This window comes from Temnothorax americanus, unplaced genomic scaffold, assembly GCF_048541705.1.
Source record: "Temnothorax americanus isolate GAGA-0224 unplaced genomic scaffold, ASM4854170v1 Scaffold1, whole genome shotgun sequence".
Classification (NCBI taxonomy): Eukaryota; Metazoa; Arthropoda; class Insecta; order Hymenoptera; family Formicidae; genus Temnothorax; species Temnothorax americanus.
Window position 1 is genome coordinate 7,370,256 of NW_027509230.1, and position 23,584 is coordinate 7,393,839.

Consider the following 23,584-nt stretch of genomic DNA (forward strand, 5'->3'; position numbering starts at 1 on the left):
TTAGAACACGTGTGAGATGAAGAAGTCAGAACAATCGTGATACTCTCGACTCGCTAGATTAATCAACGAAAAATTCAAAAACGCGAAGTTGCTTTTCCGCCAACGGTTGTAAATCAGTTAATTATGGAAACATATCGTTCGCTTAACGAAACCTATCTTAAAGAAAGTTTATAATTTATCGGGGTTAACACTAACCGACGCTTGTTACAGTCGCTAAACCGGCGGCGACTTTAAATCATCCGGAATCTTGCATGCGCGAAGAAAATGAATTCGCTGCAGTCACGCGATTCGCCGTTACGTGCCGAGATCAGCCGAATGAGTTACTATTTCTTTCGCGGAATAAATCAGCCTGTGCAAAAATTAGCCGCACCATTAAAATGAGCAAGATACAAATATGTATTTCTCTTTATATACGTTCGCGATTATAATTATAATTCCGTTATACTTGCGCGCTCCACGTCCTTCCGATGTAAATTACCTGCAATTATACCTGCAGGTTATTCAGATCCCTATTTCTTGTAAGTTATTCACGTCATACGTACGCAGACGCGTATGAATGACGTTTGTGTTCCTTCGAAGTCTCGGTTTCTCGGTTACTCACATCGATGTAATGGCTCGTCTACAATAGCCGTAAAAGTACGCAGTAAAACGTGAGCAGTAAACTATTGACCAACCACAATCGATTATTCTTGAATGGTAAAAATTCCATTAGTCAACAGCTTACTGTTTACGTCTTACTGCATACTGTTGCGGCTATTGTAGACGAGCCATAAAGACTGCATGAACTCTTCCGTCGTTCACTAAATAAAATAAATTCAAATTAATTTTATACATTCGAAAAAAAAAGAAACTCAATAGAAGAATCTGACAAACGAAGAATCAGACATTGACACGACCGATATAATCGATGCCGACCTTCGATGGTTCAATATATTTCGAGCGTTTTGTGATACTAATTATAAGGCTATTCGGTGAGAAATGCTAGCGATTATATGACGTGTAACGCTTATCGATTCGCGCAGTTAAAGTTAGAACTTAGAAGCATCGAAGAAGTAAAGGCAATAAAGTTGAGGCTTCGTCGAACAACACAGGTGTTGGCAATAATCTTTTTATTTATTAAGAAAAGTCTCCCTGTTATATTAGCGTCGTTGAGTAAGTACCGTGTCAGTTTCGCGCGAGGATAAACATATATCTCGGCGTAGTTTGTGTTCTCGCATAATTCCGCACGCGCGTAGCAAAATAAATCGGATATCTTCTTTCTTTCTTTCGTCATTTTTTTCTTCTGTACGAAATTGTCGTTGCGGCGAGTCGCCTTCTGGACGAGTCGTTTATCCAAGGCGCTTTACAAGGATGCCGTCGTGTAAATATCGTACAATTAAATACATCGAGGATAAATAGGTCGTCGTTCCATATCCGTACGGGGTGTTTTTTTTCTTTTTTTTTCTTTTTTTTTTTTAAGAGGCTTACATCCGAACGGGGAGTGTGACTGATGCTTGCAATTATATTAGAATGGCAAGAAAAGCCGCATTCACACACAAACCGCCTTACACGCTAATATTTATAATATAATTCATCACAGCAATAAACAAAATATACGTGTGCGCATGTGGATGTACAGAACTCGTGAGTTATCATCTCATGTCGACTCATATCTTTCTCCCTTTTTTTTTCTCTCTCTCTCTCTCTCTCTCGCTCTCTTTTCTCGCGCATCCGTCTTTCACGCGAGTGTTTTCCGACCACCGCGCAGTTGCTCGTTTCCACGCCTTACAAGTTACAACTTACTTTAGAAGTATTAAAGTTACATCGCGTAATATCTGTTTCCGGAATTCAATACAGCCGCATCGACTACATGAGGGGGGAATATCATCGCGTTGTCCACGCTGTCGTGACGTTGAAGTGAAAATTCGTTAATATATACGCACGCACGGTGTGTAGCAGTCGAATTTTGCCAAAGGAAATCGTGCACGGAGACGCTCTGGGATGAAAATTAACCGACCGTTCATATACTTTTGTGTTTCGCATAAGGCATTAGAAATTGTATATTTAAGACAGGGATACGCAACTCTCTGGCGGCCCGCGGGCCGGATCCAGCTTTCAATCCGGCCTGCGACGTCCAAGCTTGATCCGCAATAAAATAAACTAAATTATTGGCGCATAGCGTCAAACTGTTTTTGCTTCCTCATAGAGGAAGCTTTGTTTTCGTAAAAAAAACTTTTTTTTGTTTTTCTGAATGTGTTCAGAATGTTCTAAAATGTCGAAAAATTGCAATTTAAAAAAATGTCTGTATGTATGTATGTGTGTGTGTATGTGCCAAATTTACCGAAATTTCTATAACTCCAGAACTAATCAACCAAATCTTAACGAATTATTTATGAAATAGGGGTAGAAAAAACTGAAGAATATAATAGAATTAATAAAAATTGCTAATAATCAAGGGGTTCTTTTTTAAATAAAATTTTGAATTTGCAGAAATGGTTGTTTATGCTTTAATTTCCGCAAATTTGGAGATATCGATCTATTTCTAATTTTATTATATTTTTCAGTCTTTTCTACCCCTATATTTCATATATAATTTGTTAAGATTTGGTTGATTAGTTCTGGAGTTATAGAAATTTCGGTAAATTTGCTCTAACTTTCGCAAATATTGAGATATCGGGCTTCTTTTTCTTTATAGTTTTTAAGTGTGCAAGTAGAACCCTTTGCTCACAAAGCTTCCTCTATGAGGAAGCCAAAAATATATATATATATAAATACTAATAATTATATATTAAATAAAATAAAAGCTTCCTCATATACATTAAATTTATACATTAAATAAAATAAGCTTCCTGTAATAATGAGGAAGCAATGTGCAAGTTTGTAATTTGCACCCTTTTTTACAATTGTCAATGATACGATATTGCGACTGGGGTCCTGAGGTTTCGAGAACGCACACAACTTCTCACCAACCTTACTTGTTTGCGAATAAGTTACCACACACACAAAATCTCGATCTCAACGATATTAATAAAAAAAACATAAAAGAAAACGAAAAAAGTAAAAAAAAAGCAAAAACCAAAAAGTTAAAAAGGATTCGACTTTGCCTTACCTCCACGTGGTGATTTCTGGGTAATGCAAAGAAGGCAAAATATATAAGTTCTAAATTTAGCTGCTGCGGCCCGCGGTATAACTACAAATTTCACATTTGGCCCGCCAAAAAATCTAGTTGCGTTTCCCTGATTTAAGGCATCGGTTGTCGTTTCTGTTTTCGCATTCAAACGCGCGTTAAAGTAACAAGGCCTGTACTATATCGCAACTATCAGATCTCGCCTCAAAGTAACGTATAAAAAAACGATATACGTATAATATAATAGAGCACTAGTAACGCTGATAATATCGGTAATGACGCTAAAAATAATGGCGATAAACTAGGCGTCTAAAATCGAGAAATTGCTTTCTGCTTTCGGAGATGATGCTAACGATAACGCTATCTATAATGCGGTAGTTACAAAACCTACGTAAAATATATTCGTACGTATATGACTAACGTTTTCGCTTAGCGTGTGAGAGTTTCCGTGTGTGCGGGGGGGGGGGGGGTGGGATATCGCGACAGGTCGTCCTATCTGTACAAAAATAAGAATCTGTCTTCGTTATTTAAATGCTCAAATATTTAATAATTCGAATCCATACACTTTCGCTCGTCAACAAATCTCCTGAATTCCGGAACAGTCCATTATTTAGAGAAAATATATGATATATACAGTAAAAAAATGCCTTTAGAGCTCAGCTTCGTTCGTTTTTCTTTTTTTTCTCTCCCTATCTCTCTTTTGGCTGTCATCATTTGCGCCTAGATGTGATGGATATCACAGAGTTAATGGATGTAGATCCGACTAAAATGTAGTAATAGAATGTGTGTCCGCGTAGATATATGTTTCTCTACTCGCTGCCCTTTTTCTATCGTTCCCCTTAATTACGCGAGCACGTGGCATGTATGCAATAACGTGTCTGTGTGTGTGTACATATATACACACACACATGTATGATCAATAAAACTTTGTATATGTACATCTTTCGGTGTGTGTCGTTTGAGAAAAATATTAAACTATTGAGGTTCGCGTGATGGACCGTATTCTCGTTTTCCCTTCCCCGTTCGTGATATATCGTTTAGGCTTATTACGCTATTATCTCTACTTGATACTCGAATCGGTACAAATTTCGTGGACGTACGCGTCTCAGGATGCGTTCTATGATGCTCTCGAATGCTTTTGCCATCTACGCTTCCGCGAAGCTGGGCCGTTAGCCCTAATGTTGCCAAACGTTACGCGAAACAGACTAGCATCTTTAAATCTTAATGTTTTAGTCGCATTATTTCCCCAATCGAAGTGTTGGGAACAAAAGTCCATGGCATTTTAATAACGTTTAACTGCTATTAAAATGAGTATTCCGAAACATCAAATAAATCGCATCCTCGCGATGAAGTTTTTGCACCACCCGAGTCTGTATATTGAAGTACATTATACGGAATGTAGAGACACGATGATACACAAACAACGTTACTCAGGAGTCAATCGGCGGACCGTAAGTATCTTCGTTAGTCGTTACGCTATCTTAATTCATGAAAATGTAGAAGAAAAAAAGCATGCGAAGTACACAAGTCCCAATCGACAGTATTTGTACAGCGCGCATAGATCTCGCGCTAGAGATCACGCGCGTATCAGGCTGCCGAAAAAAATGTATCACCCGGTGTCCAGAGGAAATCCCCTCATCGTGACATACATATTCAGCGTGCATAAATCGAAACGTGCTAATACCGCGCATCCGAATTCGATACACACATCGAATTGTGTATATCATCGATGATGATAATGAGATGCGTGATCAATATCTATTCCGACATCCACTAACTCTATGCTAGAGATGCAAAAGCACTATTCACGCGCAACTAGTACAAGTCTTAATGCGTCCGCAGATGTACCACACTCGCTCGTTAAGCCCATCGAAAAGCTTTGTTATACCGCTTGATAACATTGATTAATGACATCGACCGATGTACAGTGTTGTACAATAACTTTATAAACGTAACAGTAATTTTTGTCTTTAATTTTCCTAAAAGCACATTCAAATTATTAATCTTCAAAAGCTACTAATTTTTAAAGCCGAGAGTTGGTAATTTTTGAAGAAGAAGGAATTATGATAAATTTATCTCTTCCCTGTTCTATGTAACTTTAAAAGATTGGCATATTTTAATAAAATAATTCCGTGTATCTCTTAACAAAGCTGAAAGTTTAAAACTTAAATTTTCCATGTAGTGCCATCTCCGGTAAATTTCATATTCATAATTCATATGAATTAAAAAAAATTATAAGATATTTTTGAACAATCCAAGGATATACGGGTCAGTATGCTGCTGCTGGGCCGCGTTATGCGAATCGTTACTCAAGATCGGAAAAATTATGTTGCCATCCAGGCGCAACTGTTGCGACAGCAATTGTAATTGCCCCCATAATTGTGTGCGGAAATACTGACGAATGGCACTGACCGCTGTACGACCGTCACAGCGTCCTGCAGACTCACACCGTTTGGATGGTCTTTGATATGTTGCATAAGATGAAATAACATGTCAGGTGCGATGTGAATTTGCTGAACTGGCCTCGCGTAATGATGAGGACGCCAATTAAATGGCGGACGTAAACAATGTGGGATGTATCTGGCTCTCGGGGGCTCTCTCATCTTCTGGCGTGAGACACCAACGAGCTGACGTGCCTACTTTTCTCCGACGGAATCCCGCGTACGTTGTACTGTTCGACAATGAAATGTTCCGGGAAACTTTGAAGAAATTCCACTAAATTGGAATAACCGAATTGACGATACGGTATACGGGTCTTCTCCTCATTATAATAGTCTCTCTCTAGAAGCGGTACAGCTGTGGCGCCTTTCCGGGAGACCAATAACGCCAGGATAAGCTGGCGGATCTCGTCAAGTTTCTGGTTGTTCATCTTTGAAATCTCTGGCAACGTATCTCTTCATGAAAATGAACAATTTCACGTGCCGAGTCTTCGCCCTGCCGCGATTGCCGGTCGCGCAATCACCGTATATCCTCGGATCTCGATCTCGATCTCGATCTTGAGGATATCCAATCTCAATCTGCCGATCTTTATCTTTGAATTTATTTTGGCTTACGAACTTATATGTATATAGCAATAACACGTAGCACGAGTGTCGTACTCTCGCGGATCTTCTACTGCGAGGCCGGTCTCGAGAATATACTTGAAAACGCACGCATTCCCAGTGACAAAATGCAATATCGTGAGCGGTATACTTGTTATACTCTTTTAGAAACAGTCTTTATACAATATCTCAATTATATTATGTACAATTGTATATATACTAGCTAAAAGAGATAAAACCTATGTGCTATATATTACGTTAGATCCGAGTACGAATTCAACCTGTCGAACTGTTAATTACATAGCAATATCCCAATCTTTACTCGAAAATAATCCAATGAAATCTCGATTACTTATACCCTGGTCGTATTTACAGTAGCGCGATGGTACTTAATAATGTACATGAGTCTTCGAGTTTAAATACTCAGAAGTGGTCGTGATTCGAGGCTGTCCCGTTAATTACATTACACACCTTCGTAATTTTAAAGTATTATGGCTGCGGTCCACTTGATGCTAGAAATGTTTTGGAGCGTTCTTCTTCTCCTTCTTTCTTCATTGAAAGAAAAGAGAAGAGGAATGCTTCGAAGCATTTGTAGCGTCAAATGGACCGCAGCCTATATTGGGACTAGGTAGTATTTCAAATACACGTATGTGGCGCGAATATTTAAGATACGAAATACTATTTCGTTATCTTACAGCCTGAAGCAGATTTTTTCAAGAATATCATTTGTATTTTTTTTAAACCACATTTTTCAACAGTATTTTATATTTGAAATATATAGTTTTTATAGAATATTTTTGTATTTGAAATACATATCTATGGAGTCTTTGCCTAGTCCTGAATATATCTCGACTCTCTTTTGCATAAAAAATTAAATAAAAAAACAAAATAAACAATCAAAAATTATCCACCCGATTGTATTAATCGACAATTCAGACAGTACGAATATAGCTAATAAACGTTATATCGGAAATACTAGTAATCTAGAGTTTGGTCACTCGTTTAGAATACTAGTCTGCAGTAAATTACAATAAGTATTGTATGTATAAAAAAATAATTTGCGAACGTGTATAAATCGTTCCATTTTCAATTGGAAACTATCGTAATCACTGATTTACGTAATTAGGCTTTCAACGAAATAGAAATTAATATTGTCGGTAATAGTTATTTAGCTGCACATTTCCCACCTTTTACTTACGTATTGACAGCTCATCGATCGGTCGCAATAGCTATCAAACTGTTTGAGCTATATACACTTCCAGAAACACGCAATACCTGAGAATTCGTGCTGGAAATTACAGTACTTTGACAGTCTTACATAATAGCTGCAGATCATCTCGAAAGTAATACGCGTAGCGTATTAATAGCGGCATAAGCGGCTATATGTAAGATAAACAGAAGCTGCGACAACGATGGGGCAGATGCTGCGCTTGAAGCCTTCATTAAGTCCTCACACACTCCTGTAACAGAATGCAAATGTTGAATATTTATACCGTGCTTACTTAGCATGCATTAAAACCTATAACATAATGTAATACATCCTGAAACTAGGGCGAACTATGACAAAGTAATTATCTCGTTATGTCAATGAATATATGTTATTTTAATAATATATGTTATTTTAATAAGATACTGTCCGCGATTATTTTAAATATTATTATTCGTCATCTAATTAGTTTTTGCAATATTAAACATCTTTTTCTATTTGTGATAGTATTTTCGTTGAATCACACCCAACATTATTACAAATGTATAAATTCTGATAACGAGCTTTTTTCCTTTCCAATTTTTTTTATGCGAAATTATTTGTAATTTTTCGATTATTTTTAATCGCAAGAAAAGTGATATTTTCATCTACGTAATTACCTTGATTTGACAGTCTATACGTCCATTCATCCTTAGCTTCTCTTTGACAAGTACGCGATGGCCTCGATAGCCATAACTCTTTTTCCTGTGGCTTCTGCCTACCGCCTCTATCTCTAACGCCTTCGAGAAGCATGGAAAAACAGAACGTTTGTCCCGAACTGCCTGGAACTTCGGGATTCCGTTGCGACGCTATCGTATACCACATTCCTTTCTCTTCCCAGCTGCCGTGACAAAAATAGGCTGCCAAAATATATCGTGTTCTTAATTGCTTTTGACCTTTATATATACATCTTTTCTTATAAATTCTAAAAAGTAACAAATGTTTATTCGTACTTACCAATCTTCTCATGTTCGCACGTGTTGCCGATTATTATTTCGGCTTGATCGGACGAAGTGCAGCCTACTTGAATATCCGTATTTCTGCATTCCACGTCCTCGATGTTGTCCTGCCAAGTCCGCCTCTTGGTCGTCCTCGACAGCTCGCTACGTTGCTGCCGTCTCGGTACAGCGGCTGACAACGCATGCGACTGAGCAAAATCCAGAATCTCGTATCGTCCTGAATTAGGACATCTTCTCTGATGCAAGTACGTGGCTGTAGAACGAAAATAAACATGATTTGCATACGTTTTTGATGCTCGCCCACTAACTCGCGATACCACAACAAAGCGCACAGGTGTCCTATATCAATATTTATGAGCGACGACGCAACATGGATTAGCACTTACTTATTAAGGTCGTATACGGCATCGAGGAGGGATCCGAGATTGAGCACGCCTCCTCTGGCATAATCGCTTTTTGATCTGCAATAAGAGAAGAAGAAAAACCGTTTCATATGTATTGCGTAAACGAAAATCTGCTGTTTACGTCGGTTTTTAACGCCGCGCACCAAAGTATGTACTCACCCGACTGCTGTATCTCGATGATATGACTGTCTCTTTTGTGAAATATCATGCAAACATAACCAATGTCGCTGCAATCATAAGTAAGAATAGATTCCAACAACTGTGATGTATATACATTATAAATCACAAGAGACTTGAGAAATCACTCACCAGCCACTGGTGACATGAGCAACCAGTTTCACTTTGTTATCGTTCGGGTATACCTTCTCTAAATTGTGACAAACGATTTTTTCCTCGTGGATGGTTTCGCCGTCAGTATTCTGCGCTTGCATCTTTACTCTCAGTGTGGCGTTCTTGTTTGTAAAGTGATAGCTTTTCGTGCCATTGAGAGAGTGCCAGTCATGGTGTTGAGTTACCCAGGCCGGATATTTGCATCTACTGTGCTCTTTGTCGACTGTTAACAAAAGGAATAATGCGTAAATACAAAAGATGCCATATCATTTTTGATCTTGAAAGACATTTTGTTCGAACAATTACCTTTAATAAGTTTTATGGTGGGTGAACCTTCAGAAACTGTGGTTAGGCCGTTGCAAGTCGGGTCGCCGGACTGTGCAAGTAAATAAATCATCTTCCCCTGATGATGAGACTTTTCTTCGTATAGGAAACACCTATCGAACGGAAAACATTATTCGACAATGCTCTTGAATTTTTCAACAATTTTTCTTATTTTTTTCGTTTGTTGGTTGTCGCGTATCTATCAACGTACGTATATCTATATACATATACGCTTCATGGAGAGGACAGGAAGCTATAATAATGATAATGACGGTTATGTGAAAGATGACAAATGGGCGGTTAACCATCTTTTCACCTTACTCAACTCCCCGACTAGTCTTTTTACGCCATATAAACACCACGATACGAAATGTGACATGCCGAAACCGCAATGCACGAACATCTGGTGTACAGGTGCAATGGACGTAAATAAGCAACTCGATGCGCGCATTATAAGCAACAAAATCGCAACAAAAGCCGTTGCCGTCACAGACTTTGAATAATACGTTATATTGAAATAACATGTTTCACCTGTAAGTTTTTCCGTCGCCCAATGCGCTCCTCTCTTTCAAGGTTCCCACAAGATATTTATTTCGACCATCGTTCCAAATGGCAAGGCATTGTAACTCCTCGGCTGCAAATAATAAAATATACAAAAACTTTATATGTATATTTTATTTTAAAAACAAAAACTATTTTAAGATAGTATAAAATACATATTTTATATATATTTTCGAATATTTAATTATATAAAGATTTTAATTATTTTAGTAGAGAACATAATAAAAATGTTGATTGTTCGTATCGCGTAAAACTAAAACATGTATATAAAATCTATAACACAGTCAAATTAATATAAATTAAATAAAGTATTTTACGGACGTTACTTTTACAATAATACACATTTATCAAAATTAAGAAAAACGCTCTCAATCTAAACAATCACTTAATAAGAAGGCAAATACGAAAATTAGACCTAAACGATTTTTAGACCTCATTATTTTTTTGTATTTATTCGAGTTTATTACGGCATTATGGTTGTCGCACGGTCACTACATATGGGTTTCTCACTTGTTCCAAAATCTTACATTTATTTATGTATCACACTGACGAGGGTCTAAAAGTTAGCGTCTGTATTTTGTATGTTCGTATTAAAGATTTAATTTTTGTACTGTATATATATATACTCGCTTTAACACCAGCTTTTCGCTCTTATTTGCCTTATTATTAATTAATACACGTTCATATTTTTACTCGTGATTCTATTAAACTCTAGATAACTGCAATATTAATTGTGAATGTTACTCGCAATCGAAAGGAGTGAAGTTGAAACAGTAAGTTGAAGTAAGTAAGTATTTCATACACGTGCTGTAGAAGTACGACAGTGATACATTAAGCATGGCAAACTAAGTCGACTCAACGCGGACAATATTTTTACGACGGCCAACTTACTGTTGCTCTCGGTCCCCGTAACGTCGGGACAGGCCTGGTACTTGAGGAGGAGCTTGCTCTCGTCGGTGCACTTCTCCGCGAGACTTATAGGCATAGCACACTCGCCGTAACCCCGATTATACGTGAATGTGAACGACGCTCCGCTGAATGGGCAAGATATCGGTTTCGAGTTCACACGGAACATCGAATAGAGCGGATCGTCCGAGGAAATCATCGTGCACATCTCTTCCAAACTCTTTCGCTCCAGGCTGCACCAACCTGAGAAAATAATTGTCGGGTCAGCTTCTAACGAAGTCTCTTCTTGAATCGCGCTTAAAATTTTATAATCAATCCTCAACATTGGTGAATTCAGATTTAACGAACGTACCTTCGCGATACTGAATAACATTCTCATGGCGTCCGTTGATGATCATACAATGAAAACAATTTTCGCCACTGAAACGATAAGCAATAAAATGTTCATTATCAATCGCAAATCGCGTAGTTTGCCGTGGGATGTGGATCACGATGATTTAACATCCCTTTCGATTTAGATGAGCAGATACTTACTAAACGACGTATTTGTCGTCCGTCCTTTCGATGCATGCTCGCTCCCCGAGAACGGTCGTGTTTATAAAGACTGAAGGCTTTCCATACTGATACCATTCTCCCGACCAACTCGATGGAAACTCGCAAGATCCTGAAACGTAAGGAACCTCTTAATACACTTTGCAAGGACGAGTATCCTAATTTGAAACAAAAAAAGAGTATTCTAATGTATCCTAGCTAATAATTCCCACGCAGTTACAAATCAAACCATCGATAGGATGCAGATTGCGTTCAATCTTGATGATGGATTTTTTTTTATTAATTGAAAATTTGTAATCAAAATCGTATTCGTCTCAGCGAAAAAAGATTTCAGATCTAAACATATGATCTTTCTAAAATATGTGCGCTTTACATGTTAAAATTCTACTAAACTAGAAAAATTAATTAAATAAAAATTGAAAATAAAGTTTTTATGTTGTATCACATGTCATCTTTCTATATTATTTATTGTTTATCAAAATATTGTATATTTTATTATAATGTAAATCTCGTGAGTTAGAAGTGTATCGTTAAATCACTGTCTATAAGATATGTCTGTTAAAAAGTCAGTGAATCACTGTCTATAAGACAAAAGATAAAGGTCTCGCTGCCAAGTTTTATTTTATATTTTGTTCTATTTTCGTCACAAGATACATTATAAATTGTAAAAACAGCCCGATCGTCGGCTCATTCGTTAAAAGGATTCTTATTCGACAAAAAGAGATCAGTTCCTTTTTTAATCAAGGTCTACATTCATTCAGGTGAAGAATCCAAAAGCGAAGGCTCGCCTGATTGGGAGAATTAAGAGGCTCCACGTGGTCGGGGGCTTTCATTAAGTGGCGCGGACGATTAGAAAATTGCTATCGGGCCCAATACAACACGATTACTGCGGTCGGGGCGTGAGAGCCAGGATGAAGAAAGGAGACGGCGCGGCGTGGTGCGGCGCGGCGCGTCGCGTTGCGTTGCGTGTGCGTGGCGAAGCCGACGAGCAATGCTCGGAACGCGCGAGTTGGAGAAAAAAAAAGAGAAAAAAAGTTAGCGACACGCGGGCCGCGTTACCCGTCATTTTCCCAGCCTTCGTCGCCTGTTTATCTTAGTCACCGGCCGCCAAGCGACGCTATTTAGCGAGTTCTAATGAAAAGTTGCCAGACAGGACGAGAATGCTCTAGCGGAAATTTTTCAGACGTACGTGGCAGAAATGGAGCAGACTCGCGGTGTGGATGATCGAATGTCTTCGTTCCGTGGGTTATAAATGAAAGGCAAAAGAATATCACATTAAACTTTTCAAATTTAATCCGTTCAGACAATTTCGTCTCGATAAAGCCAATCTTTATTTTCCAGAATATCTTGGCAAAATAAACGACACGTGATAAAACGACTCGCGTATGATGATGATAAATTATAGAGATCAATCAATCATATCTAGCTTCAAAAAAACGCGGAATATAAATATAAAGTAAACGTCAATATCAACGTGACTTTCGCGAATGAATAATTTTATAAAATGGAATTTATTAAGTTGTTCGTATAGGGGGACCCTTATAAAATATTCTTATGAACCGTGGTCCCCCGAGGTTGTGAGCGATAAAACGTTCTTGGACGAAGGGTTAAGGTCCGAATGAGTTCTCTCGACAGTGCGTATATATATTTACCGGTTCGCGATGTTTAGTGCGTTCGATCGAACCGTGCGTACATTTCGGGGTGGTTGCTTGCTCGGCGGCGCGAGCGATGGCGAACGTCAGAAATAGCCGGGAAGAGAGGGCGGAGGAACGGAGAGAGGGCGCGAAGGGAAATGGGATACACACGCGACAGCGTCTACGGGGTGTCCCAGAACCGATCCATGCCTTTAATATTAATGACGGGCACGTCGACGAAAATGGAGTCGGTGTTTCCCGAGGGGGATGTTTCGTAGAAGGTCGTTACCCGTTACAATCGACATAAGTCATCTCTAATTAGAGTTCTAAAGTGTGTTCAGACGCCAAGAGAGCAACGGTTGCCCGAATCGCTCCAAATAAACATTGAACTATTGCCGATTGCTCGGCTCCTCAGTTCGCGGGAAGATAGCAGGCCTTCGGTAGATCGTTCGCAACACTCGTAATAGATCGTTTGTATAACTCGGAAGTTATCACCCCTTACGCGATTTAACTCTTAACTCGACGGGGGGGGGGGTTCTCGGACACCTTGTATGCTAAACGGACACCTTGTATGCACGTGCACCGCGCGCGAACCGAGCAGCCCAGCAACGTGGAAGTCGTGGAACGCTGGCAGAAGCGAAAAAGAGGAAAGGCGAGGAAGACCGTCGACCGTTTTAGACACGCATCTTTCGTAGAAGGAACATCATTTATCTCGACGTGGTCGGGAGAGAGGGAAGAGAGGGTGGTGTCTTGTCTCTTTCTTCTCGTTTCTCTCCTTCTTTCTCTCTCTCTCTCTGTCGCGATCGTCTTCGGCGACGAGAAGAAGCGGCGACAGATATCGCAGGCGCGCGGACAGCCGCTCGACAGGCGGCGGCGGTTTTGTGCGTCTCTGCTCTTTAACAGCTCTTTTTGAGAGAGGGCCCGCGGGCAAGGCGCGAGAAGCCGTAGGAAAGCAGGGGAAGACCACTCGTTAACGAGCTAACGAGCGCGCGAGTACGTCCGCGCGACGCGAACGAGTCTCGCGCGGAGTCTCTTGCGCGCTAAGAGCCCGAGACTCGAATGGAGACGCCGTGAGACACGCGGAGGAAACCCAAGAAGACGACTTAACCCGGGGAAACATGACGAATGGGCTTCCTCGTAGCGGAAATGGAGTGTCCAAGTCCGCATTTAAATATATTCCTTTTATACAATGTGTTAAATGCACTTCTCGTGCACGTGTGGGCAACGGTTTCTTTGTGAGACCGAGATGACTACCCCTTAACGAGAGTGTCGAGACGCGTTCCCGAACTACGACACGTTATTAAGGAAAAGAGGGGGGTTTTTTTGCGCGTCGCTTTTCTCGAGGACAAATAACGCAAACCTATTTTTCGATTAGTTTTGACTCGGCAACGGGCGCCTAAGGATATTTTTATACCCCAGTATCGAAAAAATAAGGTTCACGTCACAGTTATATTTTAATCGAGATTTTAATGTGCTTCTTTCGTTTAAAATTTTTTTTGCTTTTTTTTTGCTTTTTTCAGAAAATGTTGAATAAATCTATGTACATATTGTTCTCAGATACTAATAAATTACAGAACAATGAAAAATATGTTGATGAAATAATCAAATAAAGACCGTCTGTGTTCGTTGAAACGCCGAATTAAATTCTGGCAGGAAATAAATCATTTCGCTCTTAAACGAAAAAATACTTCCCCATTCATCAAATGCGTTTATTTCATGAATATCGCGAAATTTCTCATGACATTTTTACGCAGGCAGAATTAATAAAAACATTCCAATGATTAATATTTCATATATGTTTTTTAAATCGTATCAGAAAGGCAATAGAAATATAAGCAATAAAGCGTGTGAATTCCGAGTTAATATGAATTTATTTCGGAGCGCAGCTCCGTAATTGTCCAAATAACTTTCGTGAATTTCACGAGGTTTCAGTATTTATCTTTGATCGAGTTTTCGACACAGCACTGAAAGAGAACTAAAGTAGTGCACGGATGTTATTCTAATCGCGGTCCTTAGAGTAACGTTATCAATATAGGTGCTATACATGTCATCGCGCTGACTTGATGACTTCACTCGATAATACCTCACTTAATGTCGTTGCAACAGATCTTTACGAGCACAGAAGCCTTTAACATTCTTTAAAGTGACAGTAAACATCACGATACATCGGTGTGTGGCTGTGTGCGAGGTGAAGACGATAAAGTGACGTCGTCCAAGGGCGCTCAGATGGACGAATAGACGTAATTATTTGCTGTTCCCTCATTGTTCGCGCATTATCAAAGACGGTGAGCGCGTATACGCGCCGTACACCCGCTCGCTCGACAATCGCGCGCTTATATATGTATTTGCACGCAGACAAACTCCCAACTCGTTCGTAGGTGACTCACCGTTTGCAGAGGGTAAATCGACCAATGGTAGTATCAACAGCACCAACACCGACACTGGGGCGAATATCCCTTTTCGGCGCGGAAATGCCAGTTCCTGCATCCTGGAAAATATATACGCACATTTTCATTATACATTGACGTTAAATTATGCACGGCGGTTTGTACGCGAATTTCTGACGCGGGCGGGCGAGTTGCCGAGACGTCTTATTTTTCCTCACAAAAAAAAAGGAGCTGTGAATTATTGAGTATAATTGTAAATGACAGTCTAATATCTTTTACTTATTTAAGACGTCAGATGTTTAAACTCGAACCCATTGATACTGCATTACTGTATAACATCGTAAAATTATTAAATGTAATGTTATGTTGCAATTGATTCAATCAATCACTTTCCTTATTCGCCATGAAAAATATGTCGTTCGCGAAAAAGTGTTTGATTTAAACGGATTGTGTGAATGCTATTGTGTGTTAAATAATCCTGAAACGCGAGGGGGAAAACATGAATTGTAATTTCCTTTCTGCTTAATATTTGTCTGCATTTGATCAAACAACGATATGTTGGAATTTTTTTCAATTATTTGTTTTACGAGTTGTTATGGAGAAAACATATATATTATGTGCAATACAATGCGATACAGATATCCCCCGCTTTTCGAAAGATTGCTTTACGCCACTTCGCTTTTATACGAAAGACTTACATTAGTATGATTAGTATCTATTTTCGTGAAATCCAAAGAGGGAAAAAAATCGTTCCCATGGTAATTGCTTCGTCGCTTTACGTCACTTCGGCCTAAAAAAAGGTCTCATAGAAACGCTCTATATTTTCGGATATATAGCGGGACAAACCTACGTTATTTAAATGATACTTAAGAAGTGGGAGATAATCCGACGTGGTAATAACTGCGAGTGACTTCGCGCGAGTATTAAAAGTAGATCGGTACGTAAGTAAGTATAAGTAGCACGAACCACGTGTCTTCGTGACGATAAAGCACGAAGCGCGAACAGTGGAGATGGAAAAAGGTGATAGATAACCCGGAGTGTGGAACAGATAAGATAAGATAAGTAGATTAGGTTTATTTACCTCGAAGCAAATGCCTTTTAGAAAAGACAGAGAAACTAAAAGTAACGCATAGACACAGTGTATACGTCGAAACAGTTATTGATCGAACAGTGAGATAATAACAAAAAATAAATATAAATATATAATAAAAATAATAAAATACATATAAAGTAATAAACAGAAAAAAAAAATATACAATGAATATAAAATAAATAGAATATATGAGAAAACAAAAATCGTGAAAATAAACATAAATCTAGAAGAATAAATATTCTGAATTGACAAACAAATATATATATATATATATATATATATATATATAGTAAAAAGAAAAATAAAAGTTTTAGTATAAGGTAAAGTTTTATTATTCGAAACGAGAGTGCTCTAAAGGGATAATTAAGTTTCCGCGTGCGCGATTAATGAACTCAGTGTTTGATATATTGATTTCATAGCGATTTCACAGCTCTTCTGGATTATTCCGCGCGCATCATATTTAATTCATTTCATTAAATTTGCTGAGATACGATTTGCCTGGTTTAATCAATTCCTTGGAATAAGGTCAACATCCCCATATACGCGCTATATGCCTAAATCTACTATATTTCAAATTCGCGGAATAACGTCGATTATTTCGGCGTTAAAAAATTAATGACATCAAGACGCGACGCCGACGCGTGGAAAGTGTCGCTGCGCAACGTGCTATATCACTGCTATCGTAAATGAATCATGCGTGCTCGATAAAATCAATATGTCGAAAACGGAACGACCACTACCAGTCACTTTCCGTGAATTAAAGAGACATGTGTCGTGCGGCGTGCATACATTTCCTCTCGTGTAAGTAATTGTTTTCGTTCCACGATTTGGGAAATCTCCCTTACGTCCCGTCGTCGGGGAAAGCTATGGCTACGTCACGCTATACTCGTGGGTATCGAAACTTAAATCAATTGTCGGGCAAGATCGATACGTTGAAACGAGAACAACTAATCCCGTTCTGTGACTTGCAGATTAAAGTTCCTATATTGCTGAACAGAAACCTTCTCGGAATTGAAAAAAAAAAAGCTGGTAGATCTAAGAAACTCAAAGATTTCTTCATACAATAAACTTGTAATCTCGCAAAAATACGCACGAGAAAAATAAACACGTTTAATTGCCTTGAAAATCACCTGCGAGCGTGCTCGATTTTTAATTTTCGTCGCCCCAAGATGTGTGTGTGCGCGCGTAATCGATGATATAACGTAAAAACCACCAATTAGAGTCACCCTCTCACTGTAACATACGTACATCCACATACACGCACTACACTCCGAGATCCAGCGAAACACGGTAGGGCAACGACTGGTCCCGTAAAAAAGCCGAACATAATCGTTATATCCGTATATTTCCTCTCTGCGTTATTCCGATGGTCCACGAGGGGTCGGAGATTCACCTCACGGTTCGCCAGCGAGGAAGGTCGGCCGTAGCCGCGCTATCTCGTCATGGATAATCGAGAAGAGGGCAACCCCCGAAACGCTCGCGCGCGAGGGTATCCCTTACGTTCGCGGGTCCGGAAGCGAAAATCCGGAGCGGAAAAAGGGGAGCGACGCGACTGGACGCGACGAAAACGCGAGATGCACCACCGCACTACCGTCGATCGCGCCGGAATGGAAACGACGACGAGTCGCGGCGGGTCGCTGGTCGGCGATCCGTCGGCTATAGGTATACGATCAGCAACATCCCGGCGCTAGAGCTCCGAGGCGCGACGCCGAGCGTCCACGTACGTATCGCCACGTGAATGGAAAGAACGGCGGTTGCATTATTTAACAAGGTACACGTGTACCGCTCTGCTTTGTTACGCCGCGGCAGCGACGTGACACGACTCTTCCTCCGCTTATCCCGCGTCGCGTTCGAGATGTCATCGTGAGGCATCATCGTAGCCCATATTTGCACGCGTGTTTTTTTTTTTTTTTTTTTTTTTTTTTAACGCGCTATTGTTCACGCAGCATCGATCTATTCCGTGGCATTCCACGTGGGGGAGTCTCGAGCGAGCGATTTCGCAACTCGCACCTTTCCATCTCGCGCTTCCCAACGCGCAGCAAGTAACTCTTCTCCGTTCTTCAAACCGAACCCGAAAGAAGTCGATTCGAGAGCATTATTTATCGCGACAATTTAATTTAACTTGTTTCTCGGTGATACAATAAAGAAATTATTTTTATTCCGGAGAGAAGGAAAATATTGGATTTAAACGCTTTCAGAAATAAGGTCGGTCAAATACTTTTGCAAAAACGGGTCACAAAGAAGTTAATTTTCGTTAAGATGACATTTAACATCTGTCGGCGCGAACGACGCATTCTACTTTCCATTATCTCAAAAGTTCCATTCGCGAAACTCTTTAAATTACAATACTGCCCTTTCGGTATTGAATTATTCCGTAACTACCGGTGTCTCAACGTCGAAGCGATCGCCATTATTCTTGCCCTAAAGCGACCGCGGCTAAAACGACATTCGATAGCGGTGGGAGAACCTGTATTACAGGTAGGACTATAATTCTGAAAAGGACAACGAATCGCTAACCATAGTTATTTCAACTTGAGCTATCAGCATGATTGAGCACTTGTGTTAACAACGCGCGGGAGACTTATTTACAAACGGACAAATTCCACTTTCTTCCTCAAATGTTATCGCGTGCGACAGATCCGTGGGGCGTCGTCGTGTTGTAATCAGATTTTTCGAAACAGAGCTATTTTCGTCTTGGCGCATAAAACGAATCGGCAAACTGTAAGTTGGAATTATATCAGTTTACTGTTAAAAGCGTTGCGAGACCGATATATATATGTATATTTGAGGCAATAATTATAAGTATTTAATATTTAAGTATTTTAGAGCACGATTTTATATAACTGCAAGTGTCTCGAGAGTTAGAATTAATGCGTATTCGTCGGGAATGGATATTGCATAATATATGATAATGTTAGATCACTCGTGAGACGCGCGAGCATATATACGTATAATACGCGGATCGCTTTCTTCTGTCGGCGAGGAGACACTCACACGTTGAACTATTATATTTATCTTAAATGCGATCCGATTATTGATCTGTAAGGTTGCCGCGGCTAAAAGCGCTGAATAAATAAAGAGTAAAGTAAATAAATGCCAGACGAGCTACTCCAGTTTCTTTACTGACGTAATACTCATGATTATCTCAGGTATAGAATATCATCCGTTCCCCCTTTATCACGCTGATTCACGGCCGTGGCTCGCATCGGCGTGGCGGTGGAGTTCAGCGAGTCTTGTGCGTCCAGGAACGGGGCGGTTTGGCTCGTCGCGTTGTCCGAAAAAGCAAACGTTACTTCTTCGTTAAAATGATTCTACCGCGGTCGCTGCCGATTAATGCACGCCTTTATTGCTCGATTTATGCTACGAATCGTGTTTTTTAATATTCTAGGAATAACGTCAGCGATGAGAGATCATTTATCATATCAAATTGGCCCCCCCTAGTCACGGTCGCATTAGATTCCAATTAGGGTACGATCGATGATGATCTTTGACATTCAAAATTTTATGTAACGTTGCTATTCGCATTGGTGCATTTTGCAAAATGCCATCTCAAAGTACATACTAGATTATTGATAGAAATAATAATTACGATACAATTTAACTAATTGGATAATTGAAACATTGATGATAGAAATTATAATATAAATTAATTAATTAAATTGAACAATAATCGCAATAATAAATGATAGTTATAACAATAGCATGTAACAACGAGCTTGCGGCGAGACAACGGAATGCGTTTTTAGGAAATTATTTAATAAAATACATTTATAAAAAATTTTTTTTGCTGCTGTGTAACAATTAATTTCGATACTTCGCAGACATATAATTAATGGTGTTGATTATAAATTTCGTGGAAAGTCACGCCGACTGTATCTTACACCGAATATTAAATTCGAAGACTCGCATACATTGCAGAGTGATAAAATACGCCCGCATCAGAATTAGTCATAATACATCTCGGTAGACATAATAAAAAAAAAAGAAAACAAGATATTGCAGGACGAGGCTGCTCGATCTCAGGTACCTCCAGGTACCCTGAGAATGACTCAGGAACAGGTCGGGAAGGGAAAACTGTCGACTACTACTCGAAACGGGACAAAAGGCAACCGCGAAGTCGGAGCCGGTTGCACCAACGTCGGTTAGCCTTTAATCTCTCCTCTGTATCTTTATTATAGTTGCGATTGTGTACGATGAGAAGGATTTGTGTGTAATAGGGGGAAAAAGGATATCGTTGGCCGATTGAATAGCCAATCAAAGCGATCGATACAGCCGATCAACCCCATGGGACGCTTGTACTTTACGACATTAAATCTGCTCCTCTTAGTTACAATTTAGCACCTTCCTTGTTCTTTCGCTTAAGGTACGAATGTATGTCTGTTCTAGAGAGAAAGTTGAGGAAAAAAGGTGCCGATGAAAAAACCGAGTCTATTAATCAATAGGATTAAATATTCAATAGTCTCCGATCAATTCGGAGTAGATATTTTCTTATGAGAATGTCAAGGAACGAATAATAATTTTGTGTTTGAGATAATTGAAAAATCTAAGGAACTGATTAATTCGAATTGATTTATAAAAGTGAACGATAAAATCTTGTTTCTCTTGGTTTCAACGATGTTATGAGGTTTTGTCGCAAAGATATTTATAGCAGATATAAAATGTTTTATTAATCTAGTCTAGAATCTATAAGATATATGCGTTCTTTACACGTACTTAGAATTTTTCCTTTCCAATTATCGCCTTTTTTACTCATAAATTTGATGAACTTCTCTACTCTTTCGGTGAAAATTTAATTAGATTATTTTTCTAGCGACACATTTCACATTTGTTGAATATCTTCGCGACGAAACTTCACAATGCAACGTCGTAGAAGTAAAAAGAAGTAAAATTTCATTATTTATTCTTATAAATTAATTCGTATTAATTAGTTTCTTAGATTTTTCAATCATCTCAAGCTCGAAATTATTATTCAAAACTTGACTTGGGAAAACATCAACTCCGAATCAAATCCGAGACTACAAAACACCCTATGGAAAATCCGAGACGCACTTGCTTCACTTACAATGGCGGAAAATGTAAATCCAACTAAAGGACTTATTGTTAGAGTTACTAACTAAGAGTTATTAACTCCAACGTGTATAGCAACGAGATTTAATTATTATACACGTTTCTTATTGTAAAACTACTAATTGTGCCAAAGTTCTAGCTTAGTACGACTCGAAGTCGTATTCGAAGACATTACACTAACGATAAATTATTTCTCAGCGGGTGTTTATAGGAATAGTCCCATTGTGTTTTCACAACAATAATACTAAAGTGTTAAATTTATAAAGCTCTTACATAGAAACCTGCATTCCCAGAATCACTGCGCGGTGCGCCTCTCGAACAAAGATTGAATTCAATCCACCACGCGCACTCTCTCTCTCTCTCTCTCTCTCTCTCTAAGGCGTCCAAGGGTTGTCCCTCAGCAGTCTGACCGAACTTTCTTTCATTGTCCACATTTATAGGTAGGACGATCGCAAATTCGCCAAGTCAGAGTTGACCGTCGGCTTTGAATTCTCTCTCTTTTTTTTTGCCCTTTCTCGAGGCTATAGTTAAAGCTTCCCACGCAGAGAAGGCCCAGGGATCCGACTAAAAAAACATTCCCAAAAATATAATCTTTCTAACCGGATTTTCTTTCTAACGGGCCTTTCTAACGGATTTCCGTTCTCTCGTGCCCTTTACAAAAACGTAAAATATAGCATCCTCGTTTCAGCGTTGTAGCACGCAACACGCAGGAAGGCGCAAGCTAATTAAAACGGAACCATCAAAAGGGATAACGATCGAGGAGAGGGCGGGCGGACGTCGTCGAGCAGAGGCCTCGAGGGCTACGACGACGAGGGGCCCGATCGACGCGATCGTCGCCGACCTTGACTCGGCTCGATCTCGCGGTAGGTACTCCCACGGCGGGGAGTAAACTCATTGTCGGAGACGAGGAGGCTCCGCGCGCGCTCCGGTTCACCGAGAAGGAAACAAAATCCAACTGTCGACTAACCTTCACGCTGGCTAATATCCGTCACCGTGGCGAAGAGAGCGGCACCCCGTGGAAGCAATCACATGATGCACTAACAACGGACGCGCGACACGGCCGCACCGCCACCGGGTTGAATCCGTCGACGGGGCATCGGTCGGGACGCCGCCGCGCGATCCGTATCGGTCTCGGCACGAAAGTGACAGCGGCAGAAGGGCACGTCGCGCAGGACGATCCTTCGCGAGCGGCCAGGGCGCTTCTGTCTCCCTCTCTCCCTCTCTCGCTCCCGCCCTTCCGACAAGGTGTCCCGACGGCGGCGGCGTCGAGGTGCACGGGACCGTTAACGAGGCGATCTCGCGAATGCGGCGAACGCGAACACGGCGAACGCGAAGCGCGCGACACACCAGGCACACGCGGGCGCGGGGAAAGGAGGGGGCGGGGAAGGGGAACGCCTGTCGCGATCCCGCGACGGCCTGCGTCTCGGCGATCTCGAGAGCGCGAGCGGACGAGCGGGTTCGGTGACACCACCACGGTAGTAGTACGCCCGTGCGTCGCTGCGTCGTCGTCGTCGTCGTCGTCGACGTCGTCTCCGGCGGCGTCGGCGGCGGCGGAGCGGAGTGGCGGCCTAGCCCTAGCGGCGGCACACAGCGCGAGGCAGGCTAACAATGGCGGCCGCGTGTGACGTGCGCCGAGTGCGCGCGGACGTGGGCGGGAGGGGGGACGAGCGGCGCCGCTAGATGTCGCGACTAGACGGCGAGATTGGTCCGGTAACAGTGGTAACCACTAACCCGTGCCCGTGCTTCCCTTGGCTTCCCTCTCGGAGGAGCACACGAATGAGTTACGGAATGCCCTTCTTCGTCCTTTCTGCCTATTCGGAGCCAATCAAACGGAGGAATAGGGCCTGCGCGCCTCCCGAGATTCCTGGGCAAATTTTTCGCCAATGGCGAATTATCCTGAAAGAGACCGCCTCCCCTGCTTTTTTTTTTGACAAATTTGCGAAACGTCTCGCCCCCCCCTTTTGCGGAAACCGT

General features: G+C 40.6%; 2 protein-coding genes across 2 annotated transcripts in view; one reads left to right on the forward strand and one right to left on the reverse strand.

Moving 5' to 3' along the window:
• LOC143893682 (5'-3' exonuclease PLD3) overlaps positions 1–23,584 on the forward strand; it is an 86,897-nt gene that overhangs the window by 46,170 nt on the left and 17,143 nt on the right. The window lies entirely within an intron of this gene.
• On the reverse strand, positions 1,161–23,204 carry LOC143893705 (uncharacterized). The gene is made up of 14 exons (XM_077399404.1): positions 22,578–23,204; positions 21,884–22,174; positions 15,451–15,551; positions 11,412–11,541; positions 11,230–11,297; positions 10,863–11,120; positions 9,942–10,044; positions 9,393–9,523; positions 9,066–9,309; positions 8,916–8,983; positions 8,739–8,813; positions 8,351–8,605; positions 8,014–8,253; positions 1,161–7,607 (listed from the first exon to the last, which is right to left on the reverse strand). The coding sequence occupies exons 2-14, from the start codon at positions 21,895–21,897 to the stop codon at positions 7,480–7,482; spliced, it is 1,815 nt and encodes a 604-aa protein (XP_077255530.1). The 5' UTR covers positions 21,898–22,174; positions 22,578–23,204; the 3' UTR covers positions 1,161–7,479.